This window comes from Arachis ipaensis, chromosome B05 (genome assembly GCF_000816755.2).
Source record: "Arachis ipaensis cultivar K30076 chromosome B05, Araip1.1, whole genome shotgun sequence".
Classification (NCBI taxonomy): Eukaryota; Viridiplantae; Streptophyta; class Magnoliopsida; order Fabales; family Fabaceae; genus Arachis; species Arachis ipaensis.
In genome coordinates this window covers 127,914,875-127,928,860 of record NC_029789.2, presented here as the reverse complement: position 1 = coordinate 127,928,860, position 13,986 = coordinate 127,914,875, and the positions used below count along the sequence as shown (strand labels likewise).

The 13,986-nt window shown below is 37.1% G+C and overlaps 3 protein-coding genes and 1 pseudogene across 10 annotated transcripts in view; all 4 read left to right on the top strand.

Moving 5' to 3' along the window:
- Positions 1–2,401, top strand: part of LOC107644086 (pentatricopeptide repeat-containing protein At3g48810-like) — a 5,786-nt gene extending 3,385 nt beyond the window's left edge. For both annotated transcript variants that reach the window (XM_021102734.1, XM_021102733.1), the window contains one exon: positions 322–2,401. In XM_021102734.1, the coding sequence (XP_020958393.1) occupies positions 346–2,346 (2,001 nt within the window). In that variant the 5' untranslated portion in view covers positions 322–345 and the 3' untranslated portion in view covers positions 2,347–2,401. The remainder of the gene's footprint in view (positions 1–321) is intronic.
- On the top strand, positions 2,349–3,879 carry LOC110272116 (putative 3,4-dihydroxy-2-butanone kinase). The gene is made up of 5 exons (XM_021123953.1): positions 2,349–2,493; positions 2,637–2,701; positions 3,454–3,597; positions 3,681–3,721; positions 3,849–3,879. The coding sequence occupies exons 1-5, from the start codon at positions 2,379–2,381 to the stop codon at positions 3,877–3,879; spliced, it is 396 nt and encodes a 131-aa protein (XP_020979612.1). The 5' UTR covers positions 2,349–2,378.
- Positions 3,858–9,061, top strand: LOC107644085 (putative 3,4-dihydroxy-2-butanone kinase). 7 transcript variants are annotated; one of them, XM_021102729.1, is made up of 9 exons: positions 5,743–6,352; positions 6,496–6,560; positions 7,319–7,456; positions 7,540–7,580; positions 7,709–7,792; positions 7,877–7,950; positions 8,044–8,156; positions 8,240–8,335; positions 8,672–9,061. In XM_021102729.1, exons 1-9 carry the CDS (start codon positions 6,238–6,240, stop codon positions 8,792–8,794), a joined length of 849 nt encoding a protein of 282 aa, XP_020958388.1. In that variant the 5' UTR covers positions 5,743–6,237; the 3' UTR covers positions 8,795–9,061. The 7 variants fall into 7 exon arrangements, 5 of the variants coding, with proteins under 5 accessions (XP_020958388.1, XP_020958391.1, XP_016203364.1 ...); XM_021102732.1 differs by having other exon boundaries at positions 7,313–7,456; positions 8,044–8,169; XM_016347878.2 differs by having other exon boundaries at positions 5,744–6,352; positions 7,313–7,456.
- On the top strand, positions 10,464–11,209 carry LOC110262511 (annotated as a pseudogene).

Below are 13,986 nucleotides of genomic sequence, written 5' to 3'. Positions count from 1 at the left end.
AATTTACCCATTTTATTTGACCCTTTGTTCCGCTCTTTTTTGGGTGGAAGATTCCTAATTTCCTAACTAATATGGGCTGGTTAACAGAAAATATATAAGCAAAAGCCTCGAAATAAAATTGAATAGGGAATAGGATCCATCCTTATTGGGCATAGATCCATTCATGAATATAAAATAAAGAAGAAAATTGGATTTTGCGGAGACCATACTCTAAATTCTAAATTTACAGACAAAGCATGAACAGTTAAACACGTTTATTTTAACTTTTTTTCCAAGTATATTCCAGCTTCTTAAAGCTAACTCAATTCTCTTATCTCACAGCAATTTTTTTCCGATACTATAATCATGTATTTGAGAGATGGGTGTTCCTTGTTGTTAAAAGTGCGCAAGCCTTCAATTCCCTTGGTGCTTAACACGAACCCAATTTTCAATCTTGAAAGTAATTCCCAACCTCAACCCACTAATGCTCCTTCTGTTGAAGAGTTCCATGTATTGAAGAGATTGAAACATGAGAGAGATATTGGTTTGGCACTTGAATATTTCAAGTCTTTGGCCAATTCTGGAGCTTTCAAGCATACTCAATTTACATATCAGCTCATGATTGAGAAGCTTGGGAGAAACTGTGAAATGGATGGTGTTCAGTATCTATTGCAGCAGATGAAGCTTGAAGGTGTGGCTTGCTCTGAAGATTTGTTCATATGTGTGATGAATTCATATAGGAGAGCAGGGTTGGCTGATCAAGCTTTAAAGATGTTTTATAGGATAAGGGAATTTGGGTGCAAGCCCACAGTTAAGATATACAATCACCTTTTAGATGCATTGCTTGGTGAAAATAGGTTTCAGATGATTAGTCCTGTGTATAACAACATGAAGGGTGAAGGGTTGGAACCAAATGGGTTCACATATAACATGCTTCTCAAGGCATTATGTAAGAATGGGAAGGTGGATGGTGCCTGCAAGCTGCTTGAAGAAATGTCGAATAAGGGTTGTCCTCCAGATGCTGTGAGTTACACTACTATAGTGTCTTCTGTTTGTAAACTTGGTCAAGTAGAGAAGGCAAAGGAGCTAGCCAAGGGGTTTGCTCCTGTAGTACCTGTCTACAATGCTTTGATCAATGGCTTTTGCAAAGAATACAAAATAAAGGAGGCATTTTGTTTGTTGAATGAGATGGTGTTTAAGGGCATTGACCCAAATGTTATCAGTTACTCTACTATTATCAGTTGTCTTTCTGATATGGGAAATATTGACTTGTCTCTTGCTGCTTTTGCACAAATGCTTGAGAGAGGATGCAGCCCTAATATTCATACTTATTCTTCGCTCATAAAAGGCTATTTATTGGGAGGGAAACTTGGTGAAGCTCTTGAATTGTGGAACCTTATGATTATGGAGGGAATTAAGCCGAATGTTGTTTCATACAATGCCCTCATACACGGTTTGTGCCGCATTGGGAATATGGCTGATGCCATATCTATTTGTAATCAGATGGAGAAAAGCTCTTGCAGTCCAAATGTGACCACATATAGCACTTTAATATCCGGTTTCGCAAAAGCTGGGGACTTGCTAGGTGCCTCTGCAATATGGAACAAGATGATAAATTGCGGTTGCCATCCTAATGTTGTGGTATACACCACTATGGTGGATGTTCTTTGTCAAATGTCTATGTTTAACCAAGTTCATAGTCTTATTGAAAATATGGTTGCTGATGGTTGCCCACCAAATGTTGTCACATTCAACACATTGATCAAGGGCTTGTGTGCTAACGGAAGAGTAGAAGGGGCCATGAGTGTACTTCATCAGATGGAGAAATATGATTGTTTGCCTAATATTAGAACATATAATGAGTTGTTGGATGGTCTTTTTAGGGTGAACAGATTCAGAGAAGCTTGTGGACTTATAAAGGATATTGAAGACAGGAATGTGGAACTAAATACGATCACTTACAACATTATTATGCATGGATTTTCTTCTGTTGGGATGCAAGAACGGGTTTTCCAAATTCTGGGGAAAATGTTGGTGAATGGAGTAAATCCCGACGCCATTACAGTCAATGTAATTATTCATGCATATAGTAAGTTGGGTAAGGTTAGAACTGCCATGCAAATTTTGGATAAATATACTGAAGAAAAGGAGTTGTATCCAGACATAATATCACATACTTGTATCTTGTGGGGTATTTGCAATTGGTTAGGCACTGAAGAAGCCGTTGTGTATCTTCATAATAAGATGTTGAGTAAAGGAATCCTTCCCAATGTTGCCACTTGGGATGTGTTAATTCGAGGTTTCTTTAACAACATGGGTCATATGGGACCAACACGTATCTTGGATGATATCTTGGGAAATGGATGACAAGCAATTTCAGATTCTTTAATGATTGAATAATGATGGCCTTAAATTATGGTAATTTTGTAGGACTTAAATTCTCTTATATTGTTTATGAACTTGAGCGATCAGATGCCAGTACCAAAGCACCGTCTTGGCCTGTTGGAGTTGATGGTCAGTAATTTCTTTAGTTGTTAATAGCTGGATTATTCTAATAACTTGGCTTTTACCTCTGGATAATGTTTGTTCAAATGTAATATTGATGGAACCATTAAACTACTAGTTCATTGAACTTTTGAACTTTCTTCTCTTTTAAGGTGTTCACCCGCCTACTAAGATTCCTATTCCAGTCCCGCCATCTCCATCAGCAAAGGGCAATGAGGTATATACTTCATACACGGGGAATTACATCATTTCTTCCATGACATTTAGCAGTTGTGGTTGAGAAGTAGTTAAAGGAAAATTATATTCAAACATGTTTGATACAAGTTTATTTGGCTCACTGGTTAGTGGCATTTCGACATGGTTGAATATTTTTATTAGAAATTTACACCACCCTTTCCACATAGAAAAATTCTGTGACGAGTACTAGTTTAACAACTTACATATAGAGACACTCAGGAAAAAATGATGTGACACAATAACAATTGAATTTACCTTGAAAAGCCAGTGAATTGTTAGACTTGTGTCCTTTCCATCCAAGAATCTCTGTGCTTTGTAATACTTCCTAGTGCATACTGCATCAACAACAACCAAGTCTTGTCCAACTAAGTGAAGTTAGCTATATGGATCAAATGATACCTTACTGAGTTGTCATAATTCATGTTTATGTTTATGCTTCGTTCCACCATCAATTTCTGTACTTCTTGCTGGAAGCCCAAAACCAGCATCTGGCCACTGATTTTTCTCGTGATATCTTTGGCATGATCATAATATATTTCTCATAGTTATGATTATTCTCCTTTCTCACATGTTCATGCTATTGGTGAATCTGGTAAAAATAGAATTGACTTGTCAATATCATTTGAAAGCTGGTTGAGTTTTATTAAATCTATGTTAATCAAGTCAACTGTATATGTACTTATATCCTGATATAATTTTTGAAATATGGTTCCTATGTTTACTTTACATAAGCCACAGAGACGACCTCTGCAGCTAAGTGAGCAAGGCCAAGTCCTTGAGATTGCCATTGAAACCGCTGCAAATGTTATTCTAGATCTTAAGGACAGCCTAAATGATTGGGACAGTAAAGTTGGTGATGGTGACTGTGGATCAACTGTGAGTCCTGTCCTCAAAATTGTCTATTATAGCTGTTGAAGTATCATGGGAATTACTTGATTTATATGGTTCAACTTCTGCAGATGTATAGAGGCGCAAAAGCCATTCTGGAGGACATCAAAAAGTAAGTCTATGTCCTATTTGTTTAGGTATATCTTTGTTTGTACTCTTGGGGACAAGTTACTGCAAAAGCAATTGCCAATTTGAATTGTAATCACACTCTGACCTGAACTGCTGTTTTTTGTTCACAGCTATCCTCTACAATTTACCCATTTTATTTGACCCTTTGTTCCGCTCTTTTTTGGGTGGAAGATTCCTAATTTCCTAACTAATATGGGCTGGTTAACAGAAAATATATAAGCAAAAGCCTCGAAATAAAATTGAATAGGATCAAAACATCATCCTTATTGGGCATAGATCCATTCATGAATATAAAATAAAGAAGAAAATTGGATTTTGCGGAGACCATACTCTAAATTTCGTAGACACAGACAAAGCATGAACAGTTAAACACGTTTATTTTAACTTTTTTTCCAAGTATATTCCAGCTTCTTAAAGCTAACTCAATTCTCTTATCTCACAGCAATTTTTTTCCGATACTATAATCATGTATTTGAGAGATGGGTGTTCCTTGTTGTTAAAAGTGCGCAAGCCTTCAATTCCCTTGGTGCTTAACACGAACCCAATTTTCAATCTTGAAAGTAATTCCCAACCTCAACCCACTAATGCTCCTTCTGTTGAAGAGTTCCATGTATTGAAGAGATTGAAACATGAGAGAGATATTGGTTTGGCACTTGAATATTTCAAGTCTTTGGCCAATTCTGGAGCTTTCAAGCATACTCAATTTACATATCAGCTCATGATTGAGAAGCTTGGGAGAAACTGTGAAATGGATGGTGTTCAGTATCTATTGCAGCAGATGAAGCTTGAAGGTGTGGCTTGCTCTGAAGATTTGTTCATATGTGTGATGAATTCATATAGGAGAGCAGGGTTGGCTGATCAAGCTTTAAAGATGTTTTATAGGATAAGGGAATTTGGGTGCAAGCCCACAGTTAAGATATACAATCACCTTTTAGATGCATTGCTTGGTGAAAATAGGTTTCAGATGATTAGTCCTGTGTATAACAACATGAAGGGTGAAGGGTTGGAACCAAATGGGTTCACATATAACATGCTTCTCAAGGCATTATGTAAGAATGGGAAGGTGGATGGTGCCTGCAAGCTGCTTGAAGAAATGTCGAATAAGGGTTGTCCTCCAGATGCTGTGAGTTACACTACTATAGTGTCTTCTGTTTGTAAACTTGGTCAAGTAGAGAAGGCAAAGGAGCTAGCCAAGGGGTTTGCTCCTGTAGTACCTGTCTACAATGCTTTGATCAATGGCTTTTGCAAAGAATACAAAATAAAGGAGGCATTTTGTTTGTTGAATGAGATGGTGTTTAAGGGCATTGACCCAAATGTTATCAGTTACTCTACTATTATCAGTTGTCTTTCTGATATGGGAAATATTGACTTGTCTCTTGCTGCTTTTGCACAAATGCTTGAGAGAGGATGCAGCCCTAATATTCATACTTATTCTTCGCTCATAAAAGGCTATTTATTGGGAGGGAAACTTGGTGAAGCTCTTGAATTGTGGAACCTTATGATTATGGAGGGAATTAAGCCGAATGTTGTTTCATACAATGCCCTCATACACGGTTTGTGCCGCATTGGGAATATGGCTGATGCCATATCTATTTGTAATCAGATGGAGAAAAGCTCTTGCAGTCCAAATGTGACCACATATAGCACTTTAATATCCGGTTTCGCAAAAGCTGGGGACTTGCTAGGTGCCTCTGCAATATGGAACAAGATGATAAATTGCGGTTGCCATCCTAATGTTGTGGTATACACCACTATGGTGGATGTTCTTTGTCAAATGTCTATGTTTAACCAAGTTCATAGTCTTATTGAAAATATGGTTGCTGATGGTTGCCCACCAAATGTTGTCACATTCAACACATTGATCAAGGGCTTGTGTGCTAACGGAAGAGTAGAAGGGGCCATGAGTGTACTTCATCAGATGGAGAAATATGATTGTTTGCCTAATATTAGAACATATAATGAGTTGTTGGATGGTCTTTTTAGGGTGAACAGATTCAGAGAAGCTTGTGGACTTATAAAGGATATTGAAGACAGGAATGTGGAACTAAATACGATCACTTACAACATTATTATGCATGGATTTTCTTCTGTTGGGATGCAAGAACGGGTTTTCCAAATTCTGGGGAAAATGTTGGTGAATGGAGTAAATCCCGACGCCATTACAGTCAATGTAATTATTCATGCATATAGTAAGTTGGGTAAGGTTAGAACTGCCATGCAAATTTTGGATAAATATACTGAAGAAAAGGAGTTGTATCCAGACATAATATCACATACTTGTATCTTGTGGGGTATTTGCAATTGGTTAGGCACTGAAGAAGCCGTTGTGTATCTTCATAATAAGATGTTGAGTAAAGGAATCCTTCCCAATGTTGCCACTTGGGATGTGTTAATTCGAGGTTTCTTTAACAACATGGGTCATATGGGACCAACACGTATCTTGGATGATATCTTGGGAAATGGATGACAAGCAATTTCAGATTCTTTAATGATTGAATAATGATGGCCTTAAATTATGGTAATTTTGTAGGACTTAAATTCTCTTATATTGTTTATGAACTTGAGCGATCAGATGCCAGTACCAAAGCACCGTCTTGGCCTGTTGGAGTTGATGGTCAGTAATTTCTTTAGTTGTTAATAGCTGGATTATTCTAATAACTTGGCTTTTACCTCTGGATAATGTTTGTTCAAATGTAATATTGATGGAACCATTAAACTACTAGTTCATTGAACTTTTGAACTTTCTTCTCTTTTAAGGTGTTCACCCGCCTACTAAGATTCCTATTCCAGTCCCGCCATCTCCATCAGCAAAGGGCAATGAGGTATATACTTCATACACGGGGAATTACATCATTTCTTCCATGACATTTAGCAGTTGTGGTTGAGAAGTAGTTAAAGGAAAATTATATTCAAACATGTTTGATACAAGTTTATTTGGCTCACTGGTTAGTGGCATTTCGACATGGTTGAATATTTTTATTAGAAATTTACACCACCCTTTCCACATAGAAAAATTCTGTGACGAGTACTAGTTTAACAACTTACATATAGAGACACTCAGGAAAAAATGATGTGACACAATAACAATTGAATTTACCTTGAAAAGCCAGTGAATTGTTAGACTTGTGTCCTTTCCATCCAAGAATCTCTGTGCTTTGTAATACTTCCTAGTGCATACTGCATCAACAACAACCAAGTCTTGTCCAACTAAGTGAAGTTAGCTATATGGATCAAATGATACCTTACTGAGTTGTCATAATTCATGTTTATGTTTATGCTTCGTTCCACCATCAATTTCTGTACTTCTTGCTGGAAGCCCAAAACCAGCATCTGGCCACTGATTTTTCTCGTGATATCTTTGGCATGATCATAATATATTTCTGATAGTTATGATTATTCTCCTCTCTCACATGTTCATGCTATTGGTGAATCTGGTAAAAATAGAATTGACTTATCAATATCATTTGAAAGCTGGTTGAGTTTTATTAAATCTATGTTAATCAAGTCAACTGTATATGTACTTATATCCTGATATAATTTTTGAAATATGGTTCCTATGTTTACTTTACATAAGCCACAGAGACGACCTCTACAGCTAAGTAAGCAAGGCCAAGTCCTTGAGATTGCCATTGAAACCGCTGCAAATGTTATTCTAGATCTTAAGAACAGCCTAAATGATTGGGACAGTAAAGTTGGTGATGGTGACTGTGGATCAACTGTGAGTCCTGTCCTCAAAATTGTCTATTATAGCTGTTGAAGTATCATGGGAATTACTTGATTTAAATGGTTCAACTTCTGCAGATGTATAGAGGCGCAAAAGCCATTCTGGAGGACATCAAAAAGTAAGTCTATGTCCTATTTGTTTAGGTATATCTTTGTTTGTACTCTTGGGGACAAGTTACTGCAAAAGCAATTGCCAATTTGAATTGTAATCACATTCTGACCTGAACTGCTGTTTTTTTGTTCACAGCTATCCTCTGAACGATGCTGCAGAAACTGTCAATGAAATTGGATCAACAATTCGAAGAGCCATGGGAGGAACAAGTGGAATCATGTATGATGCTATACTTACGCCATTGTTGAAGTTTAACTAATTATGCTGTTTGAGTATTGCTTTCAAGAAACTTTCTCTTTTCAGATATACAATTTTCTGCAAGGCAGCATATACACAGCTGAAACCAAGCTCTGGTTCTGTTGTCACGCCAAAACAATGTGGGAACTCCAATATGGCTACCTTAATTTCAGAGTTAACTTTTCCTTTTCCCTTTTTTACTGTCAATCCCTCATGAGTTGTTTGATTTTCAGGGGCTGAGGCACTTGCGGCTTCCATTGCTGCTGTTAGTAAATATGGGGGTGCCAGTGCTGGTTATAGAACCCTGCTAGATGCCCTTCTTCCAGCATCATCTGTTCTTCAAGAGGTCCTGACAATAGGTTTTCACTTCCCCTACATTATTTGGATGCCCTTTTATGGAGTAACTTACTGTGCTTTTTGGTTGAACAGAAATTAAATGCTGGGGAGGATCCTATCACTGCTTTTGTTCTGTCTTCTGAGGCTGCATTAACTGGAGCTGAGTTAACCAAGAAAATGCAAGCACAGGTGATACCTTTTGACCCGTCTTTGTTAAGAGTACAAATTTGATGCAATACTGAGTTTTAACGTAATAGCAGAGAACGTCTGGCATTCTGTTTCAATTATGTTTAGTTCATGAGTGATGCTCAAGCAAACTTGGTTTCATTTTACTTATGATTTGCTTGCTATTCTTTAATGAAACAAACATGGAGTTCCAATTTTAGGAAGCTCATTTTGAATTGCAGTTTTTAGCAGTTCGCCTCTAAAATTGAGAAAAATGCCACAACCATAGTGGCTTGTTTTTATCCATTTATTTGTTATTATTAAGTGGATTGTTGGATCTGATGAGGGAGTGTTATGTAGGCTTGGCGTTCTACTTACGTGTCTTCAGAGTTGCTTTCAACAGTTCCTGACCCTGGTGCCATGGCTGTGGCAACGTGGTACAGGGCTGCAGCTCTAGCTGTCCAGCAAAAATACAAGAGTTAGGCTACGTGCAATTAAGCTCTTCATGCGGATTTAGCCAAGTTTTGTTCCGGATTTTGTATCCTTTTAACCATTGGGCTCTCCGCTTATGTCTTTTTTGCATAAAGCTGAGAGAGCGATTGCATATACGCCAAATTTTACAGTGGATGTAAATTTCAAAAACTTGATAACTACAGTCGGACAATGATATACATCTATCTCATTGTGAGCCCTGTGCTTGTAATATTCATCGTTGGTTTATTCATTCTTTTATGCTCATTTTTTTTATCCTATGACCATCTCTTTGCGTCCTCCTCCTCAGTTTTGGCATTACTGTCTTTTCTACCGGTGTTTCTAATGCAATTTAACTTCTGCAATTTTCCCTTCGTAATCAGTAATATTGTTTTTATTGGGATGATATTTCTGTGCAGTTTTTGTAGCTGTGGTATAGATTAGGATTTGTATTGTTGCTTTATAGAAAACAAAGTCGGGTTACGTGAACCGTTTCTACGTTGAAAATATCTTATGGTTCTTGTTTCTTGATAATGATATAGAACAAGTAGCATCTTCTGGGTTAACATTATTCCAGTTTGGCAATGACAATTTAGTGTTAAAATAATGAGGGAAAAAAATGTAGCAAATATACGAGTATGGATAATCTAACATCCTAAAAATACTTGCTAGTGGTGCACTGGTCTCTCTCAAAAAGAACATACATATTTGCATATAAGTTTTTTCCTTTTTATTTAATGTTAATATTTGCATCATAATTATGAGTGTCATATTTGTTGGCAATATTTGCATGAAAGGACGTGAAGAGAATCCCCGAAAGTGATTGGCGTGATGGATCCGTCGTTTTCTGGTGAAGGTGAGTCATGAGTTTTGATGCATGGAGTTTATCTCTCCATTCGGACCTGCAATGAACTTGGTTATTGTGACGACCGAGTGATATGATGGTCTCTTCTTATAAACATGCGCGACATGGAACTTCTGACTTCCATTGGATTTGGATGGGCGACATGTTGTATTCTTATAAACATGCCCGCCCTTTCCGCTTAGTAATGCTTCTGCCACTCTTCCACTCCCACTCTCAGCTACACCACAAACAAACGTGTCATCACACCACCACCCATTACGTTTTGCTTCACTCATCCCATGTTTTCTGTTCTTGCTAAACTTAGCAAAAATGTAAAAGATTAAAGTAAATTAAAAGTGAGTTTTTTACTTGTGGTATAGAATAACTTGATTACGAGAAAGATAAGTATAAAATAATACACTAAAAAACACGAGCTAAATAAGTATAATGCAACTTCTTAAAGCCACTTGTAATAAAAGTAAATAAACTGAAGCTCATTTCATTTACTTTGGAGTATCCGTGAGTGTCTAGAAAAGAGGAAAAAGGTATCCTTAAAAACTAAATTAAATAGAAGTGGGAGCATGACACTCGAAAAGTGTCGTGTGGAAAATCTCATGCAAACATGTCCTAGATATGGAAACACAGGTATAATTGTAGGAGCTTTCTTAAGTGGGAAAAGTATTTTCAAGATCTTTATGGTCCAAGATTCTTTATATATAATGGCTATTAAATTTTTGAATCAATGGCTCAGATTTAAAACTTTTATTAATAATATAATAATTATATATGTTTAAATATTTTTATAAATATTTCTATTTTAAAATTACATTTTTGTCCTTTCTTTTCATCTTTTTTCCATCACCCTCTTTTGCCGATGATGTCATTGAAAGGAGGAGCACCACCGCCACGAGGAGCCGCCTCGAGGAGCCACCGTCGTCGTCATCTTCTCGGACTGCCTCTGCGTGCGCCGTCCTCGCCGTCGTTCATCCGCGTCTTGTCGTCACCGAGCCGCCGTCGTCGTTATCTAGATATTTCAATGGCTGTTGCAGATGTTGAGTTCCGGTGCTTTGTTGGTGGGTTGCATGGGCCACCGATAATGAAGCTCTAGAGAAAGCCTTCTCTGCCTACGGAAAAATCGTTGAATCGAAGGTCCGTATATTGCAGGCATCATCGATCGGGATCTAAACACCGATTTGGATTTGGATTTGTTACCGCTATCCATCTGATCTGTGATATGTGATTTCTCTGATCTCTGATCTGTTCTCTGATCTCTGAGCAAGCCATAAGGGATGCGATTGATCGCATGAACGGCTCCAACTTTGATGGCCGTAACATCACTGTCAACGAGGCTCAATCCCGTGGAGGTGACGGATTTAGCCGCGGCGGCAGTGGTGGTGGATACGGAGGTGGGGCCGTCATGAAGGTGGATACAATAGAAACAGTGGTGGCGGCGGTGGCTACGGAAGAAAAAATGTGAGAAGAAGAAGGAGATGAGGGCATTTATGTAATTTGTTATTTTATTTTATAATTTTTTCTTTTAAGACCACCAAGAACCTGAATATACTTTCCCCACCTAAGACAAAGCCATAATTGTATAAATGAAGTATCAATCATTCAGACAACTATATCCTTGAAGAAAAAACTAGAGCTTGGAGAACCACCCTTAAATATTCCATTTACTTGGCTGTGACTGAATCTGACAAAACTTTTACAAATTGACCATATGAAGATGAAATTAAATGTTAAGAACTGTTAAATGACCATAATCAATTTATCAGTTACGACGTAAAATAAAAAATAAATAGGATGAAAGAAATGCTTAAAGAAAATGTAACATTTATTACTAAAATATAATTCAGGACAATTTAAATGAGAGGCTTATGAAAATAAAAATAAAATGAAGAAGTCTGCTTTGTGTTATATTTATTGTAAGAAACATATTATTATTATTATTATTATTATTATTATTATTACAATAGAGATCAGTAGGAGAAGATTAATTGACCCCAAATTTTTAAGAAGTCAACGAATTGCAACGATTTTAGCAGAATTTTAGCCAGAGCACAATATTCTACTTCTGTGCTCGATCAAGCGGTAAAAGTTTGTTTCTTGGCGCGCTAGGAGATTAGAGAGTCACCGAAGAACAAATGATAACTAGTAGTAGAACAACGATCAGTGCGATCACCAGCCCAATCAACATCTAAATATGCTTGAAGGATTAAAGAAGATTGAGTGGAAAAATGAAGATCCTGAAACATAATATCCTTGATATAACGAAGAATCTAAAGAATAGCGGCATAATGAGTAGTGCAAGGTGTTGATAAGAACTGGCTAACAACATGAACAGCATATGCAATATCTGGTCGAGTAACAGTGAAGTAGACAAGACCAGCAACCAGCTGTCTATAGAGAGTGGGATTATCCAAAGCAGTTCCATCCATAGAAGTAAAGTGTGCATTAGGCTCAAGAGGAGTAGATTCTATGTGACTATTAGTTATCCCAACCAGAGTAAAAAGATTAGATGCATACTTTCCTTGAGAAAGATAGATGCCATCCTTGGATGATATAACTTCTAGACCAAGAAAATAATTAAGAGATCCAAGATCTTTCATCTCAAAATAGTGGTGAAGGCTTGTTTTGAGATCAGTGATGCCATCAACATGACAACATCGTCTCTGGTAATTATCATGTCATCAACCGAGAATAGTAGGAGAACAACACCCTTGTCACTCTTGCAAACGAAAATGGCATTCTCATGAGGATTGCAAGTAAAACTCAGGTTGCAGATGTTATTGCAAAATTTTTCAAACCATTCTTGAGGAGCTTGCTTAAGACCATAAAGTGCCTTGCGAAGAAGACAAACTTTGTTGGGAGAACAAGAATATCCCGAAGGAGATTTCATGTAGACTTTTCTTTTTAATTAAGTCACCATTGAAAAGGGCATTTTTCATATCCATCTGACATAGAGACCATTTGTGGACTGCAGTAATGGCAAGAAGAGTTCGAACAGATGTGAGTCACATAATAGGAGGAAAAGTCTCTTCATAATCAATACCATACTCTTGAGTGAGTGCATCCTTGAGCAACTAAATGAACTTTATATCTATTAATAGAGCCATATGAGTGAGTCTTGATTTTGTATACACATCTGCTTCCCACAACTTTCTGATCAGAGGGAGGATCAACCAAATTCTAAGTGTGTGCTTTATCTAATGCTTGAATTTCTTCCTGCATCGCTTGTTGCCAATTAGAAGCTTCTTTGTATGACCTAGGTTCATAAATGTGAAAGATAATAGCAAAACAATGATAATCACAAAGATATGGAGGTGGATTTCTTACCCTAATACTGCGAGTGGACATAGGAAGAAGGACCATAGTAGCAAGAATATTGTTCTAGTTTGGATCATCAGGAATAGTGGAAGGTACATGAATAGGAGGCTCAAGAGGTGGATTTGTCACAATACCTGTATTATCATCATTAGGAAAAAGATCAACAATAGGATTAGTAAGGAAAGGTGAATGGGTAGAAGGAACAGACTAAAAGAAGGAAAAACTTGAAAACGTGTGATGTTCCCATAATACAATATGACGAGATATGTGGATTCAGCGAGAAACAGGAACCTAATAACGATAACCTTTATGTTTAGTTCCATAACCAAGGAAACAACATATGCAAGCATGAGGTTCAAGTTTATTATGTTCATGGGGTTGAAGGAGAACAAAACAAACACAACCAAAAATTCGAAGCGAACTATAGTTTGATGAAGTTTTATAGAGACACTCAAAAAGAGTGATGTTACCTAAAACCAAGGAAGAAATACGATTGATAGCATGGACAACGGTGAGAACAACTTCACCCCAAATACGTTTAGGACAAGAAGAAGAAAAAAAATATTGCACGAACAGAGTCAAGAATATGACAATGTTTGCGTTTAGCTCTATCATTTTGTTGAGACGTTCCAGGATAAGAGAATTTAGACAAGGTGCCCTGTTCAGCAAGGAAGTTCAAAAGTTTGGGATCACAATACTCCATTGCATTATCAAGTCGAAAAACTTTAATGACTTTGGAAAATCGTATTTTAATCGTAGTACAAAATTAATGTAAATCTGAGGCAATTCATGTTTGCTGGACATTAAATAAACCTAAATAAAATGTGAATAATTATCAATAAACATAACAAAATATTGAGTTCCCCTCAGGCCCCTATGGAAGCTATAGGAGCAGGTCCCTAAACATCAGAGTATATAAGATCAAAAGAAAAACAAGCAAGAGATGAACTATATGAAAAGATAAAGCTGGTTGCTTTGCAGTTTGACAAGAAATGCAATCAAAAGACTCATTATTGGTCGATCCTAATAC

Excerpts from the sequence above, each read along its gene's own strand:
- LOC110272116 (XM_021123953.1), top strand. The coding sequence starts at position 2,379 with ATGATGGCCTTAAATTATGGTAATTTTGTAGGACTTAAATTCTCTTAT. Across the intron at positions 2,494-2,636 it reads TTGGCCTGTTGGAGTTGATG|GTGTTCACCCGCCTACTAAG; the intron begins GTCAGTAATTTC and ends TTCTCTTTTAAG. Across the intron at positions 3,722-3,848 it reads ATTCTGGAGGACATCAAAAA|CTATCCTCTACAATTTACCC; the intron begins GTAAGTCTATGT and ends TTTTGTTCACAG.
- LOC107644085 (XM_016347878.2), top strand. The coding sequence starts at position 6,238 with ATGATGGCCTTAAATTATGGTAATTTTGTAGGACTTAAATTCTCTTAT. Across the intron at positions 6,353-6,495 it reads TTGGCCTGTTGGAGTTGATG|GTGTTCACCCGCCTACTAAG; the intron begins GTCAGTAATTTC and ends TTCTCTTTTAAG. Across the intron at positions 8,157-8,239 it reads CATCATCTGTTCTTCAAGAG|AAATTAAATGCTGGGGAGGA; the intron begins GTCCTGACAATA and ends TTGGTTGAACAG.